Source organism: Triturus cristatus, chromosome 5_2 (assembly GCF_964204655.1).
Source record: "Triturus cristatus chromosome 5_2, aTriCri1.1, whole genome shotgun sequence".
Lineage (NCBI taxonomy): Eukaryota > Metazoa > Chordata > Amphibia > Caudata > Salamandridae > Triturus > Triturus cristatus.
The window spans coordinates 905,571,449-905,588,136 of record NC_140588.1 but is presented as its reverse complement, the minus strand read 5'-3'; the positions used below and the strand labels follow the sequence as shown (position 1 = coordinate 905,588,136).

General features: G+C 43.3%; 1 protein-coding gene across 1 annotated transcript in view; it reads right to left on the bottom strand.

Annotated features, from left to right (window-relative positions):
- Positions 1–16,688, bottom strand: part of LOC146829403 (putative defense protein Hdd11) — an 87,384-nt gene that overhangs the window by 36,733 nt on the left and 33,963 nt on the right. Inside the window, exon 2 of the mRNA XM_085608077.1 lies at positions 7,578–7,690. Coding sequence (XP_085464203.1) covers positions 7,578–7,690 — 113 coding nt within the window. The remainder of the gene's footprint in view (positions 1–7,577; positions 7,691–16,688) is intronic.

Here is a 16,688-nt window from a genome sequence, read left to right as displayed (position 1 = left end):
TGAAGAAGCTCCAGCCAGCAGCTGTCCTCTCATTTGGCTTCAATTCTTTGAAATCATCAGCTCTGGGAGTACGATGGCAGTTGTGGCCTCCCATAGACAACTCGGGTGAGAACCTGAAAAGAGGACACTTCTTTTTTGACTCAAAAACATCATGGTCAAACATTGGGGAAGGCAGTCAAGCAGGCAATAGACATTGCCAATTTTATTTTTCCCTTTCAACCGAAGTCTCCAGTAGTTTTCTGTAGGTATTATAACCCCAAAAATCAGTCTGTACGGGGTTTTGTTTCTAAGGACATACCTCCCGCAGGTTTCGGAGGGCGTTGTAGGAACAACTACCAGAAATGTAAGGGTCTATCTTCAGGCACACAACCAAAAGCCAGCATGACTATATGGACGCTACTCACCAGAGTCCTGCACAGGTTTGTATCCCAGAAGAGGGGTCAACTTGCATTTAATCAGGTTAGGAGATGCTATGCCCACGAAGGGTGCTCCGTTTATTTTATGAATCGTCCACCAGAATCAGAGACCAGAATAAACACTAACATCCAGACCCTCTACAGAGTGATGGTCTATGGCAAGAATAGAACAATGGGAATGGGGTCTGGGAGTGTACTTCCTTATTTTCTAGTCGTCCAACCTGGAGAAGTGCTTTGGCAGGATATTAATCTGACAGGAGTGAACAGGGTGTGACATTTTGTATGGTTTCTATACAGAAGTTCATAACTATTATTGCTCCATTTGATTTTCTGACTGTTATAGACCTGAAAGATTCCTATTTTTCAGTTCTGAACCATCCAAGGTACCAGAAATGCTTGAAGTTTCCATTCCCTCACAGCTCTTCTAGTTTCTGGCTCTAAACTGAACTCAGTCCAAGAGTCTTTACAAAGGTCTTGGCTCAGATGGTGCACCCGAGAGGGGTTCTGTTGCATCCATATGTAGATAATTGGTTGATGAATGGAACCTGTCTTCCCCTGTCTCCTGCCTACACTGTTATATTGTGGAGTGTTGCAATCCTTTCATTGGATCTCGAACAAAAAGACGTCAAACTCTCTTCCTTGCCGTCAGGGAGAGTTCATTGTTGGCTTGTGTAATAACTCTTCAGGGCAAAGATTTCTTTCACCTGCCAGGGCTGTCAAACTTTGTGCTTTGTTGAGAGCCTCCTGAGGATGACATGTACTGTATTTTGTCAGCGACAAGGCTATATGGCAAATTGCATGTTTGTGGTCCCCTGGGCCTCAAGTGTGTAGCCCAGCATAGTTTCGGGCATTGTAATCAAGCTTCTCATAATTACAATCTCCATATTTTTGTGACTCCTTCCGTGAAACTGTCTCTCCAGTGGTGAATACTGAAACCTCATCTTTGGGTGGGAGTCGAGCTTCAGCCTCCATAATCTATAATCGTGAAAATGTATGCTAGTCTGAGGGCCGGCACTCCTCTCTGGATTTAGTCTTGGCTGAAGGCTTTTGGTGGAGTTCAAGATGCCTTCCAACTGGAGAAATCTGATTAAAGTCTTGATGGCAATGCAGTCATATGCAGCCCACATACAGTTCAAGGCTCTTCCGGATCAGATGGTCAGTGAGTGGGGGGCACCATTTCCTATCTTGGAACTTCTGGCACACTGACTACTTGGCATAAGCGGAGTCTCACTTTTATTGAATAAAGACCTCTTACCTTCCGAGAGTAGAGACTGTATAGGTCCAGCGCTGTCAGTCTGATATTTTCATCCTCAATAGACTTCTCTCTGCGCCCGGAAGTCTTTCAGGAGATCAAAAGATTCTAAAGGTAGACTATTTAGCCTCCAAACAGAACACTCGGCTTCCTGCTTTTTTCCCAATGGGGAAAGTAATGGCGGCTTTTTGACTGTATGTAGTCCTCTTTCAGTAGCCTCAGGGGATGTTGTTTGCCTTTCCCTGTTGCCTCCTTTGGTTAGGGTTCTAGACAACATCAGGAGGTCCCTGGCCTTAGATGCCTCTTTTAAACTGATGTCAATCAGGCCTGAAGGGCCTTGACATCTTCGAAGTGCAACAGTCTCTTAAGGTTGGGTATGTCTAATGAAGTGGTAGGTGTTATGCAGCTGCCTGGGTGTCTTTCTATGCTACAATCACTGGATTTTCAGTGACCACCTTCAGGGAGACATCTGCCACTTTAAGCCATTTGCAGAGACAAAATATTGAAGGTCCTTCTGCTCCTGATGTGAGGTTTGCAACACATCAACTTGTGGTTGTAAACCTTTTAACATACTGGATTTCTTTGCAAGATAGTTTTAAGCTTGGGTTCCATACCTCATCTCTCTGTGACCGGCTGTCAGACATCCGGATATTTAGAGAACCATAAGGGGGCTTAGTCTCCAATTGAGAAGCTTCCATCCCAGATTTTGAGAGTTTGAGCTGGCAAACCTAAGGATTAGGCCTAGGGTTTAGACTTGTGGTTCCTTGATTATCATTTTATCATTTTAGGATTAGGGTTGGGGTTCGTTCTTGGTCCTATCGTTCTTGACAACTGTTCCCTTTCACCTTTTCAACCTTCAGAGGAGGTTTCTATCAATTGTTTGACCTGGAAAATAGCATTTTGGGTAGCTATTACATTTGTCAGAAAGTTGAGAAATACTGGAGCTTCTTTCACAGAAAGCCTTGTATAAAGTTCCTCCTAAATGAAATGGTGTTGAGGCCTTCTTCTTTTGGGCCAAAATGTTGTTCCATTTTCATCTCTTTCTGGACACTGTTTTGCCTACATTGGTCCCTAGGTTTGTTGGTTAGGTTGATCAGTCTTTTGGTTTGTTGAATATAGGTCTGGCATTCAATGTAGGTTTGACCTCAACCAAAGCATTTTATGCGGCGGATGGTCTATTTGTTTCATTCCGTCTCATACATACAGAAGATAAGCTTATTTACCCCACTATATGTGGTTGTGTCTATTCTGAAATTGCCACTGCTTACGCTAATTTGGGAGTTCTTCTTTCTTTTTCTGTTAAAGGACGCCTTACAAGGGCGTGTTTGGTTGAGTGCAAGGCAGTGCCCATGACTGGTATCTATGGAGCTGAAACTGGCCCTTTCCTCCTCAAAATTTGTTTTGCACTATAAACTGGATGTGTCTGCAGATTCCTGTGGGACTGCTGGTGATATTGTGGGTTGCATCTCAGCTGATTGATCATTTTCTGTCTTTTAAGTATCTGGATTCAAATGTGTTCTCTGCACTGCAGTAAACCCTTTGTGACATGCACTGTCAGTGGTTGACTCTTCTGTGTATGTTTTAGATGCCTGCTTTCTGCTTGCTATATCCTAGGGACTGGGACAACATAAAGTGGATGAGGAGGTAATGCCCTGATTACTTATGGATAAAATTAATTAATCCGAGCCCTACCATTCCTCGTCGCAGTCATGCAACCCTTTCACCAGTGGGTGTCCATTGGTTAGTGACCCAGTAAATACTGGTAACCGCGGTGGAGTGTGTGGATCCAGTGGAAAATAAGGAATCACTTGTGGACTAGGTGTTTAATGCACTGAATTATGTATGCGTTGGAAAGTGCCACCCATTTCCCCCTGGCTAATTTTGACAGATTTGACCTGCTGAAATGTGTCATGAGAATTGTAATTACAGCTTTAGTTGGCATTCCAATCTCTGTGCAAACGCCTGTTTCAACAGGGAGTGAAATGTAGCCACCACCTCGCAACAAGGGTGTAAAGGTGCTGGCATGATTACATTGACACATCTTTGTGGTCTAACGTGTTCATTTGTGTCCCACTGATAATAGACATATGCCTAATTCTGTGATGTGGTTAGTTTCATGCATTGTGCTTCACCACACTTAGGGTGTGTGGTGGCATTTATTTTTAATGAGATTTTATTATCCTTTTTTAAATATTTAACTGAAATGAAATTGAGTTTTAATATTTGTAAGTGCCTACAACTACCTGTAGGAATATGTTAAATAAACAGTAGTTTTGATCAATGTAATGAAGCAGAAAAAGATAGCAATTGTTTTTATTTGTATTTTAATCCTTGTATTATTGACTTTAAAAAAAGCGTATAACAGCTTAAAAACCTATTATTAGTTCAAAGGGGGGGGGGGGTGATTAGGCAAGGGGAGGATTATTGTACATGCATATTGAACTTTTTCGATGGTACTTGATTTTAATGCAGTATTAAGTGCTAGAGTATTTTACAGAATGAAATGTTTTATCGAATGTATGTTTTATAGAATGAGATTTCTGAAAGAAACATTTACTACTACACCCACTACTAATGAGATTCCCATGTTGGGATAAACTATATGTTGTTTTGTTGTTGTCATGAGTCATATGTCTTTGTTTGTTCCCTGTCGATACAGGTGGTACTTTTTTCTCTTTTTCATCCTTGTTGTCTTATGTGCATATGTAGCAACCACCCATGGGGCGGGCGTGTTTTTGTTCCTGCTGTGCTTCTGCATGCATTTCAATTCATTCATACGTGGTGGGAGGCATTTTGCTGTCTTTGGATGTTATGTGTGCTATTTAGTATTGCTGGGGTTGTAAGAATGCAGATAGTTCATTTTGTGTGGATAATTGAAATGGGTGTTTGAGTTGTTTTTGCGATGTGACACTAACAAGTGTGTCCAGAGTCACCCTCCCAAGTCCATCCACCGACTGAGTCGAGCCAGCATCATCTAAAGGTATTATTTAGTGAAGGTGCACACAGTAGGCTTATTGCAGAAAGTCAACATCCACATACCTTGATCACGAGTAAGTCGTCAAGAGATATAAACGTGGATTTAAGTACAGTAAATCTAAATTTGAGTGAATGATAAACCTTCCTTTCCACCTATTAGTTCAGGAGCTGTTGGACTTTCTAACATTGATGGAGAGAATGCTCTTCCAACTCAATAAATAGTGTGTTCTTGTTCCATTTAAATCACTTTTGACTCACCTGCCTGTTTAGTGGCATTGTTTACCTTTCCCCTGTATTTATCTTTCTTTGCTAGGTTGCTTTGGTGGCACCGTCTATGGCTTATTTACAATTTAGTTGTAATGGAAAATTCTCTTCATAAGTAGAATCTTCTAGTGGAATTATCTTCACCATATTATGCTTTAGGTGAAAGTCATCCTGATGGAATGTTCTTCACTGGTGGTGTATTTATAAAAGAGAATTTACCTCTTCCTGCTGAAGTCAAGGGATTTTCTCTTACCACCCAATTCTATACCTATCATGCATCTACATTAGGCTGCATAGTATTCAATACCTGAAGAACTGTCTGCATTTCTTTAAAAAATGGACTCATAAGGTAGCTGCCTAATACACACTGTGAGAGTGTGGTTGGTGTGCTACATCCAGGATAAAGGTATTTTCTGCTGGATGTCCAGGGCTCTGGAAACAATCATCCCAGTACCCTCTCTGTTGGTTTTCTGGAAGTAGTTAACAAATACTTTGCAATCAGTATTTGGGAAGCTGTATAATAATATTTATTTACTTTAATTGTTTCTGTGAGATTCTTGTGAGGTTATTCTATTGGTAGCCTGCACTGCTATTTTTGTAGTATTGTGTCTGATACTGCATTACTGTTTATTGTTTTATTGCAGATACAGTCTGTGTTTTTTTTATTTATTGAACATGATGTCACTTAAGATCCATTCTTTATACATATTGATTACAATAATTTTTAGAATGCGTGTTCTATGAGGGGGTCACAGACTTTCAGGCCCATCAGTATTGCCAGGCTTTGAGTGTGTGGTTCTATTCTAGGTAGATGTATTGTCAGCATGGGCTAGGTGCATTAACCCCCTCACTGCGTCCCCAGGAGCAACTGAACTTATGTTGTTAACAGAAGGTCATGAGTACTGGTGTTAGTGGTGAGTCATAATTATGAGTTTTGCATCGCAGCATACTTTTTGCTCTTACGGATCCTCCAATGTGACTATTTTGTTTCCTCCTATTAAAACCCCTGGTACTTCCATAATGAGGTACGGGGGACTCCCGTCATGATGACAGGGAATGATTCAAGCATGTGAATCTATGAAAGTTCCAATACTGGAGTAATCAATCAAACAAAACAAAGATAGCTCTGATTGTACGGTGGGCACATGGGCTGTGCACTCAGCCCACAGCAGGCAATCATTTTACTGTGGGTTGGTTAGTCTCTGATGGCACACGTCGACAGTGCAGGTCGTGTAGCTGTCGCTGGGTACATGGGGCTCTGTACATTTTTAGAAAATAGCACTAGGGATTGCAACATGTGCGTTTCAAAAGACCTGTTCCAGAAAATATAGTTCATCTGCCATTTGTCCTGTGTCTATCAATGTACTAAATGCCAATGTATGTGCATTGCTTTCACATAAATCTTTAGGAAATATTGGCACCAGCATAAAGCCTAGACTACACAGTCAACATTTGAGAGGCCATATCAATTCATACATGGAAGTCCTCAAAACCATAGGCATTCATAGAATATGTTAGTTAGGGTCCGAGTCAATGCTCAAAGCCTGTACATGCAAATACCATTTTTTCTGAGGAGTTTAGTGTTATTCAGATGTCCCACAGCCCAATGACAGTCAACCTAAAGCTTTCATCAGAGGTCTCAATGAAAGTATGTGTTTGGTCAATTTTGACTTGGGAAGTCAACCAGTCCTCTGTAGTATATGAAACATCAATACAATCAGGCAGAAAAATTAAGAAACATTAGAGCATTTACTTGGCAGTTAATATTTTGATTAAAGGGGTTCTGCCATTGGTCATTCTGCTTCTCACAGAACTAAGGGCCAAATGCACAGAAAATAGGAATTGTGCTTTCTTCCCCAAATCGCAATTAGAAAATCGATATTCCTAATGTAAGTAAACTAACAAACTTCAGATTCCTAATGGGTCACAAATTGGCCTAACTCATTAATATATATATGTATATATATTAGGTAGGTCGCAATTTGCAACCCATTAGTAATTACAGGTATCACAGGAACAATGACCTGCTGGGATCAGCAGGCCACCATGTCTCTATTGCTTTTTAATAAAACAATCTTTTTTTTTTGTTATAAATACAGGCCGTTTGGCTTGGAAAAAATGGGATTCTTTCAAAAAGTAAAATGAGTGCTTAAGTTTAAGGTTTTTAAGCGTAGGCACTGCCTGCTCTTAAAAAACATTTGTTTCAACATTCACAATGGAGAAGGGGTCCCATGGGCACCCCATCCCATTTGCGAATGGTTAATACAATCTTTGAAAGTGTCGGTAAAAAAATAATGTTTTGCAACTGAAATTCGGTTGCAAAACATTTTTACATAGCACTGCAATTCGGCATTTGGAAGGCACGCCCTAAACACAACTTTTCCAAAGGCCAAATCACTAAACAGAAATTACGATTAGGTAACATGTTACCGAATCACAATTTGTGCTCTGTACAGTTGAAAAGGCATTTTTGCAATCACCCATAGTCCGATTTACAGTATCGGGATGTTTGCAACAGCAAAAATGATTTTGTACATATGGCCCTGGGCATCTTGACATTGGTTTGTGCTACAGGTCCAGTTGTTGTATGACCAGATGTCTTATTTTAAAGTTCAGAATGTACTGCATAGTCCATAGTGCAGTTTTCAAGCCTGGATCTTTAAACTTACCAGCAGATTCTTGGTGTTAGCTGGAGGATTTATCCATGATCCAATTGCTGTGGTGTCAGGAGGGATGAGAGCCTTCAGCAGCACCCCTCTGTAATCGGCACCCAAGATCTGAACTGCAAGTACACAAGGCACATTATTTCACATATGCATTAAGCAATATATTGAATTATATTGAAGTTTTAGTTTTACTTACAAAATATTTCAAGTTAGACTGTACCAGTATTTGTAATTTCTTGCTTTATATTTTCTATTTAATGTATTAAAAAGCTCTTGTTTTCAGCCATGTGGTACAAGTCTCAGTAACTGACAGCACAAACTGACAATAAATCTTGCAATGTCAACATTCAAATTCATCATTTATCTGAACTAAAAGTGTCACCTTGGTTCTCCTCCAATCAACAGTGAATTTCAGAATACTTGAATATGGAAACAGGGCTACCTTGAGGTTCTCTAGAAGCAGCATGCTGTCTTCCTGCTCCCAAAAAAGGGCGGGCACCTGGAGAAGTCACAGCTCCTATTTGGCAACAACTAAAAACAAACTTTGGGGCATATCAACAACAACCGGTGATAATTATCTCTAAGCACACTTAGCGCTAGGATAATTATCGCCGGCTAGCATGAATTTTTATCGCTGAGATAGCGTGCTATTTGCAACGCTTATCTCAATAGCGATAAAAATCCTCACACTAACAGGCTAACATGAGATTATCGCTGGAAACCCAGCGATAATCTCACGTTACCTTGTTGATAGGGACAGGCAAACTTAGCCATGAAATCCTCCTTCCATAGGATATCATGGCTAAGTCAGAAAAATACCAGATGTAAAAAAGCAGCGTTAACCGAGGTTAGCGCTGCTTTTTTTGTCTCTAACAGGGTTAGCAACATTCTTGATAATAGGAGAAATGTCGCTTAGCGACATTTCTCCTATTATTTTACTCTGGAACGCCTCCTTTGCATCTCATTAGAGATGCAAGGGGAAGCGTAGAGTAAAAGGGTGCTAACATGCGAATTTGCATGTTAGCACCCTGTTGTTGATAGGGTGCTAGTTTTATCTCTCCTTTTTTGGCTTTTAAAGCCAAAAAAGCAGAGATAAATCCCTTGTTGATATGCCCCTTACTTATTTGAAGATCTGCCAATGTGAGCAGAAGGTATAGGGGTGGTTCAAAAGTGATTTTCCTCATGTTGCCCAATCTCTCTTTTGAATGTGGAGGTAGAAATTCTGGCCAAGGCCCTGGCCAATCGGCATCTGCCCCATATTGCCACTTTGGTCCACCTGGATCAGGCTGGGTTCATGCCCCGAGGGCGACAAGACATAACATTAAGCGGGCTCATGTAGCAGTGGCAGCTATCCAGCGGCTGGGGGAGCCAGTGGTGCTTCTCTTAGCGGATATGGACAGGGCATCTGATTCCCTGAGCTGGGTATATTTGTTCGCATTGTTGCGACGACTTAAGTTTGGACCGCATTTCCTCTCTTATCTTACGCTCCTGTATACAGATTTGACGGGGTCGCTGCGGGTGGCCGGTGTGACTTCATCCACCTTCTCTATACAGCGGGGCATGCGGCAGGGATGCCCTCTGTCCCCTTATCCATTTGCTCTACCTATGGAGCCGTTGGCCGCATGGGTTCGCATCAATGCACAGGTGTGGGGATTCGAGTGGACTGAGGGATTATTGGATAGAATCACATTATATTCAGATGATGTCCTTTTCTTTCTCATGGCCATGGATAGAACAGGACCGCGGCTGCTGCGTATCGTGCATATTTTTGGGGACTCATCTGGATTATATATGAATCCCCGTAAGTCTACGTTATGGGTTCTTGGAGATTGGAAGACTGCGGGCGCGTGGACCTCTTCTGTACAATACCTAGGCGTATTTCTGTCGGATGTCCCTGCGGTCTCTTGGGAGCGCAACCTGGTTCCGGTGTGGGAACGCATACGGGATGATATCAAGTGCTGGTCTCGAATGCCACTGTCCATATATGGCAGATCAGCCATTTTTAAGATGGTGGTACTCCCCCGGCTTCTTTATCAGTTACAGAACCACCCTTATCAGATCCCGCCCGATGGTTCAGACAGGTTAATGCAGCGTTTGGGCAGTTCTTATAGGAAGGGGGAATGGTACGGGTAGCTTTGCGTACCTGCTTCCTGTCCACCTACTGTGGGGATATATATGAACAATGGTTCCGTAGGGTAAATAATATTTGCAATGAAGAAAAATCAATAGAACAAAAACACAGCAATCAATGATCTAGCAAGCAATTAATCTTAAAGAATGAATAGTACTTCAAAAAACTCCAGACTCCAGCAGCGCTAAATAAATTATCCTGAAGTCAGTGACTGACAGCGGGCACGCTAACCAGAATGATAAAAGGAGAACAAGAGTAGATAACTAGGCGAAGAAGAATCTAGACCTTCTGTGATATTGGTAATCTCCTCTGACTGCCACTACGCCATATTGTCTGACATCGGTCCCTTCACCGCTATTTGGGCTGTTATACATCCCCAATGTCCTGAAGAAGACCCGACATGACCATATAGAACAACTGGTCGACACAGGGTCGAAACGTTGACGGTTCCACAGTCCTGCACTAATTGGAATCCCTTGTATATACAGATTACAGGACGTGTGCCATACAAGGCTCATTACCTATCCATAAATTAGCCGAGGACTTTTTGTGCAAAAAACTTCCTTTGTATTTTATTAATATTGTAAATATCCACTTCTGCACTATCACACAGAGTCACCCTATTCACTTTGTCACTGCGTCGTTGTTTTGTAAATATTTTTGTATATACAGCCCGTTCTCATTTTTTGTACATATCGAAAGGAGTTGATGAATGATTTAAAATTCACATGAAATACTAAAAATAAATTGTTACGTTTTTTGAAGTACTATTCATTCTTTAAGATTAATTGCTTGCTAGATCATTGATTGCTGTGTTTTTGTTCTATTGATTTTTCTTCATTGCAAATATTATTTCCCCTACGGAACCATTGTTCATATATATTTACGAGGCCCAGGTTCCTTGGGTTAAAGGGTTACCCCTGTGTGCTTAACTCTTCACCTACTGTGGGGGGCTGGCATCCTCCGATATTTTATCGTATTATCAGGCCTCACATCTGCTGGTCCTTAATGAGTGGTGGTACGGTAATAGGGGTGGAAGGATAAACAGAGCCTTCATCAAAGCATCAAATATTTAATTTACAATGTGGTGTTCAGACATCTGATTGAAGAACACACAGATCAGTGTCGGCCATTTTCTTTCACTGACACACCCATAAACCCAATGACAAAGCAAAAACAATGTATGAGAATAAGGGAACTGGCCGAATATGCCCAAATACCAGGGAGTTTGTGGGGTGGTCAAGAAAATGAACAGCATCCCTTTATGAAAAAATATTAGTTGCCTGTGGGATCCGTGGTTGTAAATGCAACATGAAAGATGGGGTAAAACTGTGAAGCAGTACTGATCCTCTGCGCCCATTGGGATATTGGGCACAGTATAAAATATGTGGGATCATTTAAAATTCTTTATGTAAGTCCAGCACTCTCAGTGTGTTCTAGAGGCGTTCTGAGTGCCTGCTGTACAGGAGCAGAGGCTAGGAGCCCAGGATTCAGTAGCTACAGGGGCTGTGCTGAAGGCCACGCCCCCAGCCCAGATCAGGAGGTCCAGGGCAGGCCCCTGCTAGATGTTCATGCCTGCTGCAATAAATAGAAAATTCTACTTTGTTTTGCTCTGCTTTACAAAAACAGAAAGTCTGCTTTTTAGTTATTTGCAGTTTCCGAAACGTATCGAATCATTGGTTTTCTCTATTGCAGATGTTTTTAGCCTATTTCACTGGCGCAGTGGAAGGAATCTACATTTCTAAAATAATCTAATATACTGTATTACTCGGATAATTGGACACCAAAAGACATTGCGCGAAAAGTAGAACAAGAGGAAAATAAGAAACAAGAAAAGTGACCTGTGCAAATTCGGCTGCATCTGAGAATTATTTTCCACTTTCATATTTGGTCCCTAAACATACACTGTGCCTTGTTCTGGCTTTAATTTGTGTTCACATAAATGTATCCTTTCTGTGCTTCTGCTTACTCACCAGGCAGGGGCTTCTCTGAGACTCAGTGGTGGATGGAGGAGGTAGGAACACATTTGGGAAGGTCGCCATCCAGTAAGCGTCAATGAAGGGCAGCCCGCTCTTTTATTCGCAACCACGCGTGCATTTAGAATAATGATTTTCTAAATGAATGTACAGGAAAGTGAAATTCTATTTGACACATTTCAGGGCCTGGCCAGACGCCAGCCCCTTTGCCTGGCTCCTCTCTCATCCAACCCGGATTCACACACAGTGAGTAACAATACTATGGTGCTTCTCCTGACGCTTGTAACAAGACTACTGAGATGCGGAAAAATCAAAGGCTGCAGAAAGGTCAAGAAGAATTAGAAGACAAGACTCCCCTGAATCGAGTATCCGCAGCGCGTCATCAATCACTAGCAGCAGGGCTGTTTCAGTGCTGCAGTTTTGAATGAAGCCGGATTGGAAATTGTCAAGAAGATCGTTGTCCTTGATATGGCGAGAGAGTTGTTTCGCTACACATTTTTCTGTGATTTTCGCAAGAAAGGATAGGTTAGTGATGGGACGGTAGTTGTTGAGGTCGTTCGCATCTGCGGTGGGTTTTTTAAGCAGAGGGGTGACCTGCCCAGTTTTGAAGGAAACAGGAAGAAAGCCTCGACTGAGGGAGAGGTTGACCAGAGTGGTCCAATAGGAAAGAGAATGGGTATAGAAGTCAATGGCAATGGCACTAGGGATGGGGTCAAGAGAATGGTTAGAGGGCTTTGTATCGAGGATGCATTTAAGGAGGGCCTCATCAGAGATGGGGTCAAAGATTTGCCAAATGGTAAAGGATTTGCGCTCCTCTGTAGGGGTAGGATGAATGACCGGATCTACAAGTGATTTCACCTTTTCGTCAAAGAATATAGCGAATTCCGCTGCTTTCTTTGTGGAATCCTCCAATTTGGAGGTTGGGGGAGAGCTGTTTGGGTTCTTGATGAGGTCGAATAGTTTTTTGGGTCTATTTTTGGCTGAGTCAAGGAGGGATTTGAAATGCGACGCTTTTTCAAGGAAGATGTGCTTATGGTACTTGGATCTTGCTGAACGAAGCGTGGCCAAATTTTCGGTGGAGGGCGCTTGTCTCCATTGTTTCTCAAGGACTCTTAGGTACTTCCTTTCTTCATAGAGTGTTTTATTCAACCAAGGTGCTGAGGGAGTGGGCCTTTTCTTTTTGCTTTGGAGAGGAGCGACTTTATTGATTTCGACTGCAAGGACTGTGAGGCATTGGGAGGTGAGTTCGTTAACATCTAGGTCCGGGTCTAGCCTTGGAAGTGATCAGCCGCGGTCGGTAGTAGGAGTAACTGCAGGGCGGTGATGTGGGGAGGGGCAGGGTGGGGGGTAGTAAACTATGGATTACGGAGGTTTACAGGTAAGTTAACATATAAATTTATAAAACGAATTTTGTTGCGTGCACTGCATCCCCAAATGCGATGCAGTGCACGCAACGAAATTCGTTTTATTAATTTATATGTTAATTTAACTGTAAACCTCCGTAATCCATAGTTTACTAGCCCCACCCTGCCCCTCCTCACGTCACCACCCTGCAGTTACTCCTACTAACGACCGCGTCTGGAAGTGATAGCAAAGCAGAATCACAGAGGGTACTGAGGTCAATATTTTTAGTGTCACGGAACCAGGAAGTAGCCGTCTTAGGCTGGCCAAGAGTTATAGAGTGTGATAGGTGAAGAGAGAATGGGATGAGGAGGTGGTCAGACCAGTCTACATGAATAGGGGTAGCGATGGTCAGCAAGCCTGCTTTAGAAATAACAAGGTCCAGGGTTGAGCCCTTAGAGTGTGTTGTTTCAGTGCAGTTTTGGATAAGATCGTTTGCAGAGAGGAAGGTGGGCAGCAAATTCGCATAAGTGTCTTGAGGCGAGCCCCAGTGGACATTGAAGTCACCCACGAAGATCTGATTGTCACTTTGCGAGTATTGGTCGCTGATGCAGTTCGTGAGTTCCTCCATAAACGAAGGGCTGCTACCATGCGGGTGGTAAATAACATGGAATCTGAGAGGTGAGCGGTGGTGCAATTGAAGCTCAAGCGATAGGCATTCAAAAGAGTGAAAGGAGCTGTTAGGAAGAGTCTTAAGTTGAAGGGAGTTTCTAAAGACGACTGCAACACCTCCCCCAACTTTGTCAATTCTGTCATTTCTGAGTATAGAATAGCCTCTGGGTACAAGGAGATCAAATATAGAGTGAGAGGTATCGTTGAACCAGGTCTCTGTGAGGAAGAGCATGTCAATATTGTGCAAGTTGATGGTATCGGAGATTTCCAAGTTTGTGTTTTATTGCAGATCTGCAGTTGTGGAACATACAGCGCAGCTCTGTCGCGACTGTTTTGGTGACGGGGGCACTTGGGCTATGCGGGGTGATGGGGATATTGTACTTATATGAGGGTGCTCGGGAGGGTTTAGGTGGATGAGTGGTTCTGACAGAGGAGATGGTCGGAATAGTGTAGATAACAGGGTTACTGGGAAGTGAAAGTGGAAGAAAAAAATCTTGCAACCACCAAAGATGAAGCGCGAAAGTTGTGTTTCTACCTACCAACCAAGTACTGCATTATACACTGTCTGCACTAACAACTGCATTATTCATTACCAGTATCAACAACCGGAAGTCAAGCCCTCTGACAACCAAGTACAGAAAGGGATTACAACTCGCGTATTCTTGTTGCTAATAACAATTCACACAGAAGGCAAGTAATCGGTGCACGTCTTCACGATTTCCCCCCTCTCCTTTTCGCGTTTTACCTGCTTCTTCTCTGGCTTCTTTATGGAACTGACATTTTGGGGTATGCTTTTGTGTGCCGTAACCACTACATAAAGCATTAGTAAGGTAATGAGTATATAGGTAGCCATAGAAGAGAAATATGTAAAACGGTAAGTAGGAGCCTATGTGTTATTGCCGGTCTGCCATGACTGTATGGGATGAAGGACCCCCTGCCGTACTTGGTAAGGATTTTGAAAGTCGCAGAGGGGGGCTGTGGTCATATAGATGAACGTGGCTGAAGGTTGACTTTCTCTGTAAAGTCATGGAACCCCTTTGTACACTGAGGGATCACCTAACATCTAATGTGCAGTAACTATTCCATCCAAGACAATTAATCCATCATATAGAGCATTTGTGATAGTCACACCCATGAATATTACCCATCCTGACACACATCCCAACAGATATCCTTATGCCATTAATTCCCAGGCAACCTTACAGTAGCAGGCGACTAAGGTGGGTCCTACCATGGACTAGGGTGGGACCCACCCTGGGTGGGTGGGACCCACCCTGGACTATGGTGGGTCTCACCCTGGACTACGGTGGGTCCCACCCTGGACTACGGTGGGTCCCACCCTGGACTACGTTGGGTCCCACCCTGAACTACGTTGGGTCCCACCCTGGACTACGTTGGGTCCCACCCTGGACTACTGTGGGTCCCACCCTGGACTACGGTGGGTCCCACCCTGGACTACGGTGGGTCCCACCCTGGACTACGGTGGGTCCCACCCTGGACTACGGTGGGTCCCACCCTGGACTACGTTGGGTCCCACCCTGGACTACGTTGGGTCCCACCCTGGACTACGTTGGGTCCCACCCTGGACTACGGTGGGTCCCACCCTGGACTACGGTGGGTCCCACCCTGGACTACGGTGGGTCCCACCCTGGACTACGGTGGGTCCCACCCTGGACTACGATGGGTCCCACCCTGGACTATGGTGGGTCCCACCCTGGTGTGAAATATTAAGCAGATAGACACCGACTCAGATGGAACATGATACCTACACGACTGAACACCATCCAAACGACTCTGAAACCTAAAACGTGGTCCATTACGCAGCATTTCTCCTCTTCATCCAAGGAAACTCCAGAGTGTCGCGTTCTCCTCCCTTCCACTTAGTAAGGCCGTGGAGAAAAGAAGGTTAGAAAGACCCCACTGTACGTTAATTAAGGCAATAGCGCAAGTCCATCACAACAATGTATCCTCATGTGAAACCTCACTCATTGAAATATCTTCTATACCACTGAGACACCGCAAACAGAACTATATCGATGTAGTTAAGACACCCACTCTAAATGATTCTGGTGCACATCAACTGGAAGAAGCGGAGCACTTACACATTCAAACCAATACCGTGCTCTGACCTCACTAGTCCCATCACCTGACCATATTCTCAGATCCATCAACTCTGGTCTTTCCACAGCAATAGAAGCTCTCACTTGGCAATCACATCAGTTAGAGCTCCAGGTGGATTTTCTGCAATCCCTCCCCACCTGCACCAAATGCCTCGACAAGAACTCTCAATCTTAATGACGAAGTTTATTCGGTAGCATCAACCCTTTCTTGTGCTTGCACTGGTGCCTGCGGCCTGACAGCAGGAAAACGTTGCCCATTTTCCAATTTATTACAGCTTCAGATAGACTCCCTCAAAATATCTGAGTCAGAAGATTCACCTACACGATGAAGCAATTACGACAACAGGCAATCCAAGTGTCTTCCACCCAAGATCACAAGAGAAGGGTCTAAACCTACTTAACTTAGGTCAACACCTACAGCACCGACAGCGCCAGCCATGCTGCCAATTTTACACCAGGAAGTAGGAGACTGTGCTATTCTAGGGAGCAACTTTCTATATATTGGTAAGAGGGATGACAAGGGAGACCATAAAACCATGGCCACAAACGTTAGCATTCCTGTAGAGGCCCAGCCACTGTGTGAATTAAAATTTGGATTGATCAACAGTAGGTCCCTTGTGAAACATTATGAAGAAGTGTCAACTATGATAGAATGCGCCGATTTGGATGCACTGTTTCTAACCGAAACTTGGACTACTAGTGACACCACAGTAGAACTAGGGTTTGCCTGCCTAGAAGGCTATACAATCTTTCATAAACCCAGAGTATCGGGGAGGGGGAGTTGGGGTGATTTTTAAAGAGACCTGGGACTTCACTCCACTACATATTGATGATGTAGAAGGCATTGAACTGTTAGGTTTCTCGTTACAAGAGG